This window comes from Xiphophorus hellerii, chromosome 11, assembly GCF_003331165.1.
Source record: "Xiphophorus hellerii strain 12219 chromosome 11, Xiphophorus_hellerii-4.1, whole genome shotgun sequence".
Taxonomy (NCBI): domain Eukaryota; kingdom Metazoa; phylum Chordata; class Actinopteri; order Cyprinodontiformes; family Poeciliidae; genus Xiphophorus; species Xiphophorus hellerii.
Genome location: NC_045682.1, coordinates 24,092,706 through 24,106,003, shown reverse-complemented (window position 1 = coordinate 24,106,003; position 13,298 = coordinate 24,092,706). Strand labels below are relative to the sequence as shown.

Genomic DNA, 13,298 nt, shown 5'->3' with positions numbered 1-13,298 from the left:
CCAGAAAAATGGTCAAAAATGTCTAATTTAAGTGACCGCTAACTCCTGCCTGCAGGTGGCAGTGTTTCTTACTTTCATGACTTCTGCCTCGGCCTTGCTGGATGTCAAATTATAGTCAAAAAGTCACATTTAACGTCATATATATTACTAAATTAGCACCACAAAATCTGTGATTTTGATTGCAAAAATAAAATCGTAAGAAACAGTCTAATTTTAAGAAGTAATTATCCACATGTATTTATTAACGTTTTAACAGTTTAATAGGTTTAATCTGGCACAACCGGTCCTTGAGAACATTAATAATCTCTGATTTAGAGAGGTTCATTTAACACATCTACAAAGATTCCCCTAATTCCAGATTTCATTGTGCAAACTCTTCAAGAAGTATAAATTAACAAACAACGGTGTGTTCATTCCATCAGGAAAAAATAAAACAATTTAATGCAAAAGTATGCAGATTTAGAACACCTTTTGTAATTGAGACACAAAGTGGAAAAATGAAGCAGCCAGAGGGGCTGAGAGAGAGAGAGGGGCGGGGGAAAAGAGGTAAGCTGGACAATGAACAGGGATGAGAGTGGAAAGAGGTGGGAATGATGTAGGAGAGGAGAGGAGTGGATGCCCCACATAAAGATTTGGGAACATAAAGGAAAATCACAAAGGAGAAGAGGGGGAGAAAATTAAAGAAGTACAAGAGACTGTGATTCATGAAGGTCGCAGACAGTGAGCATCTCTGGGGTGATTTAAAACGCTCACCTCCCACAAAGGGAAACGGCAGACTGAAGGCAAACAGGAAGAAAAGTAGAGGAGAGCAGGAAAAGATGGAGGAAGCGTAAAATAAAAGCATAAAGCAAAAGAATATATAAGTGGAGAGGAGGTGGGAGAGGGGATGAAATGGTGGGAGGAAGAGTGTCTCTGAGGATTGTGAGAGCTGCATTTTGCAAGTGTCTGTTTATATTTCACAGAGCTCAGAGGGAGACAGGGGAGTCATTGTGTTAAAAAAGGGAGAGATGGAAGAGGCTCTCCATGATGGATACGGCACGCTGAGCCATAATGACTCAGTTCAGCGTGTTCAGATGATGCGATTCTTTGGGGAATTGGCTTGTTTTGTTCGCCGCTGGACAGAATTATCTGAATTATTTGGCGGGCATGCCTTAGAGGGTCCCTGGAAATAACAGAAATAAACGGATTTTGTTGCATTTTATTATCTTTTAAGGATACTCAACATTGTGTTGCATAAAATACAACTTTATAGTATATTTGCATTTTATTATCTGACAGGTACTATCTTGCAATGCTACCTGGATGAGCACAACATGTCTGCTGGCTGAGCAGCTGACACACACCTGCTATTTGTTGTCAATTTGTTTATTATGTGACATGAGATAAATAAGTTTTGACATATGCATCATCTATCCAAACCCGTGAAAATTTCTGTGATCATTTTGTGGTTTGGTGAATAAAATACAGCTCTGTATAGAAGAGACCACTTAAAATGATCAGTTTCTCTGATTTTACGTTTTCTAGGTATATGTTTGAGTAAAATGAACATTGTTCTTTTATTCTATGAACTACTGACATGTCTCCGAAATTACAAGTAAAAATTTAGTATATATTTGCAGAAAATGAGAAATGGACAAAATAACGAAAAAGATGCAGTGCTTTCAGACCTCAAATAAAGCAAAGAAAACAAGTTCATATTCATTTAGAAACAACAATATTAATGTTTTAATTCAGGAAGAGCTCAGAAATCAATATTTGGTGGAATAACCAGGAGGTTTTCAGTTTGGGTCAGTGCAGTGGTCTTTTGTATTTGCGACATTTATTGTTTCCATCCCAGATTTTAAGATGGAAAAGGAAAATTCACATTCAGTTTAACACAATCAACTTTTAATGTTAATTTGTTGTGGATTATTTCAAATTAGCAAAACAAGATTATTCATGAAGGAGAAACTTTGAAACATATTGAGAAAGACATTCTGCCAGTAAAGTTATAGCACTTTGAGGTAAAATAAATAAATTCATATTTTGCTTTTTATAGGAAGCGACCAGTGGGATATGAATTCATTTTAAATGGCTTTGGAAGAATGCAGATCTTATAGAGCAATAAGTTTCAAATTCATATCTAATTACAGCACCTTTGTGTTGTAATCAGTTGTTTTCTTTTAGCGTCTTGTGCTGGCTCTCTTCGTTTATCCCTCTTTTTAAAAGTTTTCCTTTTTGTCAAAGGCGTATTTTAACTCCCTCCAAAGCTTTCCAGTGGGATCTATATTCTGGCTCGTGATTAAAAGAAACTTTTTCTTTTTGCTAAACTTTCCTGGTTTCCATTGCTAAACCCCCCTCAAGACTTTTGGCTCTTTCGCAACATTATAAATCTGGAAGCTGAAGAGTAAACAAAGTCCGTTTTAATCAATTTGGCGCCCAGAGTGAAATTTTGGTTTAGCATCAGAAAATCAGACCCTCAGACCTGGATATGTGCTGAAATTAAAAAGTCTTTCGCCTCCTCCCGACTCCATATGTGAACAAATTAAGGGTGCACATGAGAAGTAAAAAAGCTTTTATTTTTTCACTAATAACCGCTCATTCACCCTCCCCTTCTGGCCCTCTGTGCCCTCTTTTCACACACTATCGCAGAAAATTGCACTTTGAGGGGCTAAACTGCACAGAAAACTTTCCCTCTAAGCTTTCCTGATCCCGACGTAAACATTGAATCAAGCCTGATTCATAGAAGCTCAGTGCAAAACATCCCAGTTCATCCCAGCAGTCCGGTCCTCTGGTCCTGACTGTTCACAGTTGTTTTGGTTGGCAGTTTGTCAAATCTGATTCAGAATGGGCAAGTGCCTTCCCGCCAGCCAGACTATTGATTAAAGTTACTTGAGCCAATAAATTAAATGGTTTCTTTATGTAGCATGCTCCGAGATGGAACTGGCACCTTATGAACACAGCTGAATTTAGAAAACATTTCCAAAGTTAAGTCAAGGTTGCAGCTTCTTGAATGATGACTTGTCTAGACAGTCTGACATTAATAATGTTGAGCTTTTAACGTATGTTTTTTTTTTTCAGAGTTAAATTATTTTACAACAAAGGGCTTCAGTGATTTCTTTTTATATAAAGAAAAAGTAGTTACACAAGTTTGAATGTATGATGAATGTTTTTCTGAGATATTAAAGAAAGTCAAACAGGTTCATGATTATTAATACACATTCAAACCATTTCAATTGGAATTAAGAGAAACAAACGTACAAGTACAACTTTTCAGCAAGATATAGGAGTTTGTTTTAAGTAAATGGTTCCTTAATATCAATGAAAAATTACTATTTCCATTGGAAGATAAATTCACTTATAGTAAGATATTTTTCCATATTATAAGTGAAATATTCTGCCAATGAAACAAGTATTTTTTCATCAATATTAAGGAGTTAAATCAAACTCCTACACTGCAAAAACACAAAGTCTTTCCAATTATTGTTGTCTTGTTTCTAGCACAAATATCTTAGTTCACTTGAAATAAGACGAAACCACACAGAAGTAACTTTTCAGCAAGATATAGGAGCTTATTTTAAGCCTAAAATTTCTTAGTATAGAATTTATCTGCCAATGGAACTAGTAATGTTTCATCAATATTAAGGAATTATTTACTTAAAACAAGCTCATATACTTTGCTAAAATGTTAACTTGTAAAGTTATTTTTCTCATCTCAAGTGAACAAAAATATTTGTACTAGAAACTAAACAAAAACACCTGGCAAGAAAGATTTTGTATTTTTGCAGTGTTTATCTCGCTGAATGCTTACTTCTAAGTTAGTTTTGTCTTATTTCAAATGGATAAAGATATTTGCACTAGAAACTAAAACTGCTTTGTAAGATTTTGTTTTTGCAGTGAAAACACTTTTGGTCGTAACCTAAAGCCTTAACCTCGAGTCTAAAGAAAATGTATGTTCAGTTCCTGAAACCTGGATTCATGTAGTGACTCTAATCACTTCTGAACAAACAAACTGTTTTTAAACCATCATCCAGAAAAATTAGGATTTCTGCAGCTTTCCTAGGAACACTTTTTGTCCATTTATGTTTCATTATGTGCACGTTTGACTCATGCAGATATGACAAAGTTCACAATGTCTTCAAACTTGTGTATCCAATTATTTTTGAAGTTCTTTGTTGTATCATCATTCAGCTGTGGAAGAAAAATGGTTCAGAAAAATCCATGCTGATGATCAGGGTATGCAAATTTCTGACACAAAAATGGAAAAATATGTCAAAAAACATAAACAAAACATGGGTGATAGAGTGAAAAGAATCTGTTGAAGCAATAAGAAAAGCTATTTCTAATGAATATTAAAAAAAAAAACATTACATGCATGTTATATAATATCAGCCGTTTGGTGGATTCTTTGATCTGCAGTGCGGCACTTTGTGTGGAAATGCTTTTGATGTGGCATCCAAACACTGAGTGGGGCTTTTTATTTTCAGAATGTTGAGTTATGCTGACAAAATCTGATTTTATTCTGTAGATTGAGATTTTTGCTGCGTCTGTGTGGCCTGCTGACACCACACAACATAAACTTTATTTAAACTTTAGTGAAAATAGCGCAGAGTAAAACAAAAAGTGACTGCATCCAGTCAGTCTTGGTGGCTTTTCGGGGTCAGCAAACAGAGCAGGTGGAGGGTCTGAGGAAACAAGCTTGTGTTGCTTGAAGGCCGGGAGGATTAGATAGGAAGGGCGCCGTGTTAACACCTGTTCCTCTGATTGATGTGTCTTGACTCCTCCTGCGTGTCGCCGAGTCCCCTGCTGGGCTCCTGGTAGCCGCTCGATCATATGCACACACAAACACACCGCTAGAAACGATTCAGAAAAGACAAAGACAAGAAAACTCAATATTTTGTCTGCCCCGTTCGTCGCTCTGTGTTTGTCCTTCAGAGACAGCAGAGGAGGAAAATAAAACATTCTGCCGGATAGCTGCAGGTAGCAGGTCTAAGCGCAGACAGACAGGAACATTGTGTGTTTTCTCTCTGTCTTCAGCTGTCATGTCATCTGTCCCGCTGCTGCTGCTCAAAGACTTGTTCCTCTTTTTCATTGCTGGTGTTTTGGGCTGAGACTGCTCTGACAAGAAGGAAAGCAGGAATCAAGCAGTCCCTCTAACTGGTGTTGCCACTAACTGTTCCTGTGACCTCAGGGTAGATTTTGAGTGCATCCTGTCCCGTGTTTTGTAAAATATCTTCTTCAGCAGAGTTGCACAAGACAAATGTGAAAACTTGAGATCTCCTTCCTATTGAGCATCTTCTGTAAAATCAGAACTAATGAAAATAATTTCATTAGTTTTGCTTAAGCTATCATTCTGAAATCAAATTAGCAAAGCTAAGGTTAGCTGTAACAAATTATTTTAAGTTGGTCCAAAGAAACATTTTTTTCAGTGCAGAGGACATCATTGTTTTGTTTTTGCTACTAACTCTTGTTTCATGCAACAATGATTATATTTATATATCTATAGAAACAAGTAAGTGTTTTAATTAGCTGAGAATCAGTTTGCAGAATGAAATTTTCTACATTAAACCATCCATTCAAAGAAGCAAGCAGATCTCTGTGTTTCTCACATTAATATTTATTTAAATCAAAAATGATTACACTTCAATTAAGGGACAAAAAGCACAAACAATTGCAACTGGTAATCAGAATTTATTTTATCATTAATCAACTTAATGTCTCTCTGCTGATAATTTAACAGAGTAAAAAGAAACAAAAATAAATTAAATAAAACAAAATCAACTCTCCAAATACTCTACAGCACAGATGAGCAGCTTTAGGGATATCTGATTAAAAATTAAAAATCTTGAGCTCTCAGGAGTTTAACCCTTTAGTTGTCACCCCCAAAAATGCTAATGCCAAACGATGTTTACTAACATTGCAGTTTTTTTTGTTGTTGTCTTTGTGACAGTCAAAAACACAAAGTGAAACTGAAAACCTGCCTCTTACTGAAATGTCAAATTGCACATTTGGGTTTTTAAAACTGTACAGTCATGTGGTTCTCATGTAGTTTTGATTTGAAAAGGATGCAGATCATTCCTGATCAAACTCTGGCCAAGCTAATCATGAAGACATAGTTGCTGAAAATTGCCTTGTCTCGCCTGTTTTAACCTTATTATTCTGGCTGCTTCTTGCACATTTTTACACTTGTTTTAAGGTTGCAGGGTATATTAAAAGAAAAAATCTGTTTTAAGTTGCCATGTATGGTTGAAGTCAATATCATCGTCTGTGTTGCTTTTTGTTGCTAGATACCTCAGAATGAACACTAGATTGTTGGAGTCTGCATTGAAATTGCTGTTTGTTAGTGACGCCTCCTGGGTTTTAAATTGATAGTATTTCTGTTTTCTTCTGTTCCCATTTCTGTGTTTGTGTGGGAGTTTCCATAATTACAGTGCAAATCATTCAAAAAGGCAGTAGAAACTGTAAATTAAGACTTCTGCACAGAGAGTGATGCTTACAAGAACATCATGATTTGAGAAAAATATCACTATTTAGCTAATCTATAGACATTTTAATAATGCTCACCTGGTTGATTTGTGTTAAATCAATACCTAACTTCTATCAGCTGGGCACATTTTTAAAGTCAATTGTGTTTCCAACAAAAGCACTCAGGATGATAAATAATATACATTTCCAAAGACACAAATTATTAAACAGGAAAGAATTAAATACCAAGACAAATGTTGTGCACTTATATAATCCTTTTTTAATCTAGTCGAGGTTCCACAAAGCACTTCACAATGCGTTTCTCATTCACAGACAGCCTTTCTATTATGTATTTGCACTCTGGATATGTAGTCCTTTTTAATATCATTCAGCCACCAGAGGAAGGATTTGGGAACAAATCCTCTCTCCAGTTTGGAAAACGTCCAGCCTCCAAGTGATCTGTTGTGTTTGGGGACAAATAATAATTCAGAACCATAAATTAAACTTTAGGTTTCCTAAAAGAAAAAATCTATTTATTTTTACAGCACAAGATGAGCAAGACTATCATTTCCTTGCTAAAATGAGCATCTTCTCCTGTTACAACTCTTCCTCATCTCTACCACTATTGTCTGCCAGTTCTGTTTTCTCCATCTGCCTCTCACTACTTCATTCATCTGGCTTTTCTTGAACTTCGTCATACTTTCCCTTTCTCAGCCTCCCTCTTTCCGCTCGTTTTTCTCCATGCCTGCCTCAGAGAGGCCATCTGTTGTGCTAAACCATGCGGCTGATGGTATTCCAGAATGCCAGCGATGTAAATATTCCAGACATGTTAGTGGGTTTCAGGACGCTGGGCGCTCGCGTATCCGGGAGTATTAGTGGAGTCTACTGAGAGTTTCGGAAAGCAGGTGAATTTTTTGGATCAATGGAGGCGGAATAAAAGTCTGATGTTAAATGAGAGGCAGGTGACAGCCTCATAAATCATCTTGAACGTCTACAAACAACAACCACAGAGATGCAAACATGTCTCTGTTTTTTACTGTAATTATTGAAGCTATTAGAGGGCTTGTGTGGTTGTGCATGTTGATGTCAAATATCAAAATAACTTAGACCATTATTTAGGAACTTCTTCCTTTAAATACAATCAGAATTTCACACAGAATTAGACTAAAAGTAGCACCAGTGTTCCTTCACATGACACAATATTTTTTAATTTTGCTGATGTTTCTGTGTCTCTGCATTGATCGCTTTGTTCCCCTGCAGTTTGACATGCAGCAGCTGTCTCTGGATGAGCTCAAGCAGGTTCTGTTTCACGCCTTCCGGGACCACTTGACGATGAAGGACATAGAGAACATCATCATCACGGAGGAGGAGAGCCTCAACGAAACCTCAGGGAACTGCCCTGAGTACGAAGGAGGTGAGGAAGCTGCTCTCAGGGAAAGTTTTGGTCCTCTAATGAAGACTTGAAAAGTTTCTCACGGGAAATATTGTGCTCTGTTGTTATTGCTGTTATTTTACAAGGTCAACACTAAGGGACTGAAACATTTGTTATCAATTTATATGATCATAAAATAGAGTGAAATATTGTTTTGCTCTTTTCCCAGTTGGCTAATTAGAAAACTAGACTCTACACTGTGTTCCAAATTATTATGCAAATAGGATTTAAGTGTCATAAAGATTAAATTTTTGTTGTGCTATTAAATTTATAGATGGTTTTGTGTGTCAGGGTCTTTGAATCACTATAATTAATTTCAGAGAGCTGGTTGATTAGTTTGTCTGCTGAGCTCAATTAAAGGAAATCTACTTAAGAAGGATGTTCCACATTATTAAGCAGGCCACAGGTTTCAAGCAGAAACTTTCCACAAACTCAAAAGTTCAATGGATCAAGAATTGTGCAGGTGATATCAAAGAAGGTCCAATGTTAACATGTAACTCGATCTGTTAAGATGTTTTTGATTGAAATAGCTTTTGATTTTAGTACATGTGACCACTTAATGCTGCATATTCAAAGAATGATGGTTTGCAGTTCTTTATAATCCATAAAATGTTTAGAAAATCTGCTGTGCATAATAATTTGGAAAAGTGCATTTTGAGTTTTTGATTTTTGAAAAAAAACTGTTTTCATGGGGAGCTTTGTTCAGTAAAATTTGATTTATACTGTAATAGTTCATGACTTGAAAATTATACTGACCATCATTTGCATTGACCATTTAAGAAAATCTGAGAAAATGTCACTTGCATAATAATTTTGAACACGGTGTAAGTCCTCGTCCTCTAAGAGAGACCACAGACCTAAAAGTGCTTTACCTAAAAATCAGAATAAATATTTGTGTTCTTCTGTCGATACTTTGCATTCATGAACATTTTGAAATTTAATGTTGCTGTTTGTAGAAGAAAATACACTGATCCAGGATTCATCAATATCAGCAACATCAGCAATCTGCTGCTTGAATGAATATAAAGTCATTTTTAAAAAATGGGAACAAATCAGTAATTGTTAGATGAGATGAATGTAGTACATTCTAGGAATCTGGATATTTTACCCAAATATGAACCAAATGTGTTCAGGTTCAAAGTGATCTTTCTTTTATCTTTGTTGATTTATTTTGTTTTCCATGGTGTCACATGAGGAAGCAATGTGTTGGAGGTGTTTCCTTAAAACACCTCCATTGATGATCCTCCACACTGTAAAACAACAAACGTCTCTAATTTACGGTAAATACCCGCAGCTGTGGTTGCCAGAATTTTACAGCATAAATATGGATTTTCTGGTAAAAAAAAACCCGTATAAATAAGGTAAAATTCTGTGGTTGCAGAGTACAGTGCTTCCCCCAGAAAACTTGCTAAGCCCCGTGCTCGGCGTACTAGAGTAGTCATCCAGCCAGTCACCATGTTTTTGAGTTAAAAAATGTTTAAAGTTGTCAGGAAATTTGAAAATATCACCTGATAGTTATGTGTTATTGGAAGACTGGAAGATTAATACCTAAACACCAACTATAAAGTTTTTTTAAAAAAATGCAAAAATTAAATAAAATAAATGAACAATGCTAAGTCTGGTGGGGACACAAGTAAAGCCTGGGGTCCCGCCAGGCTTATAATACACTGTGGGAAACCCTGAGGCATACATATATATATATGAATTTTAGAAAAGTAATAAAAATCCTTTAAGAATCAATTTTCTGACATTATTGAGTCATTTTTGCATACAGAAATAGTTCAGGGGTCCTCAACCTCCTCTGCAGGTTTTAGATGCATGCAAGTGGAGAATTAAAATAAAATTCTGGCGCTTTTCAGAACTGACTGAATCCTGCTGGTCTTGGTGTGCAGACTGAGGTATTCCTCAAAAAAGAGAAGGAATTGGGAATGAATGCAGAAGTGTTGGTTGAGGAGGCGATAAGGGGGTAAAGGAGGGGACTGGCCGCACCGTGGAGTTATTGGAACAGGAAAATTAGGAGTTTTGAAAAGAGGAAATAGAAAAGCATCCGTCTTTTTCCCCTACATTAACCCTGATCTCACATCCTCCTCTTCCCTCTTTCATGCCGGCTTCTTTCCCATCCGTCCAGTGGGACCTCTGTACCTTTGACAGTTTCTCTTAGATCCAGCAGTCGGAGCTTTGACGCTGACTTATTGATGCAGTGTGTGATTCTAACAGGCTGAGACATGGGACCTGACAGAGAGGAAACTTTTGGCTTTTTACTTCGGCCTGTTGGAGAACACATCTGCCTCTTCCTAACGCTCTCATTTTTAATCTCTGGGAGGCTCTGTCTTTGGAGAACAAAAGCTCTCTCAGCCCAAACAGCAGCAGAGCAAAACTTCCACCTCCGCCTGCCTTTCTTTGTTTTTGTTGCTGCTGTAGACGTTTGTAACCAGTCTGTGCCTGTTATGTACCATTCTTTTTACATCAGAGATGATGCTCTCATAATCTGGGTCACAGACATGAGAAGCAAAACAAGGCAGCAGGAAATCTTAGCTGCTGTGTCATCTATATTTGTTTCAGTCAAAGAACTGGTGGATCCCTGGGGAGCAAAGAAGAAATCGTAAAACCTAAAATTTTAATCTTGGTTCAACAGAAGACACATAGGAATGAATTTACTTCGGCAGCTCTAAAATCTTTTAGCATGATTATAGTTGACAGTCTCAGAAGTCTGTATTTAAGATTTTATGAACTCAATGGTTGTGCAACTGTGCCCAAATTAGGAGAATCCTTTATAACTTTAAATACAAGTGCATAAACGTTACCATCAGATTCTCAAGTCCTGGAATTGAGTTAAATGTTTCCTATTCTCTGTTGCTGTAATTTTTATAGTCTTGTTACAATGACAATCCATGTGAAGACGGATCTATTTGAGACAATCTTATAATCTCATTATGTCTGCCATTTATATAGAGAATGCAATAAAGTTTAATGCTACAATAATCCCTGTGGTCAGATACGTTTTGGACATTTTCTCAAACTTTTTCGGGCCAAGGACCATTTAATAAACTCTCACTTACCACTTAAACTTAAGCCATTTATCTATTGTTAATTTTAAATGCAACCTTTTGGTAAGCTAACTGTAGCGTCGCGCTTAGAGCTAACGTAACAGCAAATAAAAGGTTGTTTACATGCAGTACCTGGTGGACCTCACGCCCCCCAGGTGGCCCGCGAGGTACTGCACGTAAACAACCGTTTATTTTCCGCTACGTTAGCTCTAAGCGCGACGCTACAGTTAGCTTACCAAAGGATTGCTATTATAGTTTGAGAAAGACTGGTTTAGGATGAGATGACAACAAAATTATTTTTAATTCCGCTTCTTCTTCTCTTTTTTTGAACAGGGGGAGCATTGGGCAGAAATTTAACAGTTTAATAACTGGCCGTGAAACAGTAGAATCACACTCGGACTTCACAAGACAAATTGACAGCTACAAAAGTTGCATTGGTTTGTTTTTCCCATCGGTTGTGATTTTAGAAGATGGAAAGTCCAACGAATGTAAATGTTTTTGTTCTTAATGCAATGGATTTTCCTGTTAGGCATCATGAAAACAAATTTGACTTATTTTTGCATGTTATATGTTCACATTACTGCATATATCTGTGCCTCAAACAGGGATTTCTTGAGAGTGTGTGCTCCCATTCCTTCAACCTTTTAACATTTATCTTTGTTCATGTGTTTGTATGTTGCAAATATGAAACTTTAATAGATTTCTGTTATTCTCCTGTTAATATTTTCTCTGATTTCCCTGTTAAAATCTGATTCGCTGGTAGGATTTGGGGTTTGATGGGTTTATATAATAGTCTAATTATGAATCACCAGGAATTACAAAACATTCTCATGTTTTTCTTTCTTATTCTTGTCATTCCTTCCAGTTCATCCTAAGAAGAAGAATCGGCAGACATGTGTCAGGAAGAGCCTGATCTGCGCCTTCGCCATGGCTTTCATCATCAGTGTCATGCTTATCGCAGCCAATCAGATGCTGCGGAACGGCATGGAGTGAAACCAGTTGCACTGTGAGCATGGGGAGTGGGACAGAAACAGCCATGACCTCACATTTTCTCTTTGCAGCCAAAGCTGGACCAGCCACAACCCAAGCACTTCTCAAAACAATCAGTTGACCTTTGTTTTCCTTGTTCTTGTGTGAATTATTCTTAGAAAACGGACAGTGTGGATTAAACGTGGAGCGGTTTGCTTGTTTTGCAATGAAGATGTCACCAGGTGAAGTCACTTGAATTTTAAATGCAAAACAGTTATGGTTTTCTATAAATTGTGACACTAAACTAGAATTACTTTGCTGTTTTCAAGGTGAAAACGACCCTTTAAACTTAATTTTACAATTACCAGAAATGCTTATCAGGTGCTTTGAGCCATTCTTGATTTTCAAAACAGTGAATGCATCAAAAAGCTGCATATGTGCAGGGAATGTGAACGGAGTGAATGTGAGCACTCTATCCTGGCCACAGCATTGAAATTCATACCAGTATCCTCACATCTCATGTAGCCGTGCATCAACGTCACGTTTAGCGTGAAGCATTTGCATCCTCAGCTCAGTCTGCTGTTTGTGCCACTGTGTCAAATCTTTATGTGTATCTAGAGGAAGCACAACTCAACTCTCAGAAAGGGACCACTGCATTCCCATCACGTTTTAGTCTGATGTTTTTGTGGTGTGGAAAAGACAATGTATATAGATAATTTGCAAAAACCTCATGAGCGTTGAAAAAATAGACCAAACTGAATGGAGTTATTATCAGGTATGTGTTTGTGGGGGAAAGGCCTCATATTTGCATTTCATTGTTATACAGCTCAGCTGTAGAAACCCCCTGACACCATACCAGTATATATATTGCCATTAACTAAAGATTTCCCTATAGATTTTTGCTACCTAGCTTATGTAATATTTTACTCCTCTCAATAGCAGAAAGTACACTGCAAAAACACAAAATTAGCTTTTTGGAGTCAATAATTTCTCAATATAGCATGGGGGAAATGTCTTGTTATAAATGAAATAATCTTCCAATGGAATTAGAAATTTTTTTATCAATATTAAGGAATAATTTACTTAAAACAAGCTCATATTTCTTGCTGAAAAGTTACTTGTAAGTTAGTTCTGTCTCATTTCAAGTGATCTAAAATATTTGCACTAGAAACTAGAACAAAAATACTTGCTAAGATTTTGTGTTTTTGCAGTGTACAAAATAAGAAAAACTATTAAGCTTTAATATTTTCCCTCTGGCCACTTTATTAGATTCCTCTGTTAACACAAACAACAATAACATGGCAGCAAGTCGCTGCATTTTGGTGACTTTGAACCTGGCAGGATTGTTGGTCTGAATATTTCACACACTGCGAATCTACAGTTTCATGCACACCCACCTCTCAGTT

General features: G+C 36.8%; 1 protein-coding gene across 1 annotated transcript in view; it reads left to right on the top strand.

Annotated features, from left to right (window-relative positions):
* Positions 1-13,002, top strand: part of caln2 (calneuron 2) — a 40,034-nt gene extending 27,032 nt beyond the window's left edge. The window contains exons 5-6 of the mRNA XM_032576978.1: positions 7,705-7,858; positions 11,789-13,002. Of these exons, the coding sequence (XP_032432869.1) occupies positions 7,705-7,858; positions 11,789-11,916 (282 nt within the window). The 3' untranslated portion in view covers positions 11,917-13,002. The remainder of the gene's footprint in view (positions 1-7,704; positions 7,859-11,788) is intronic.
* The last annotated feature ends 296 nt before the right edge of the window (positions 13,003-13,298 follow it).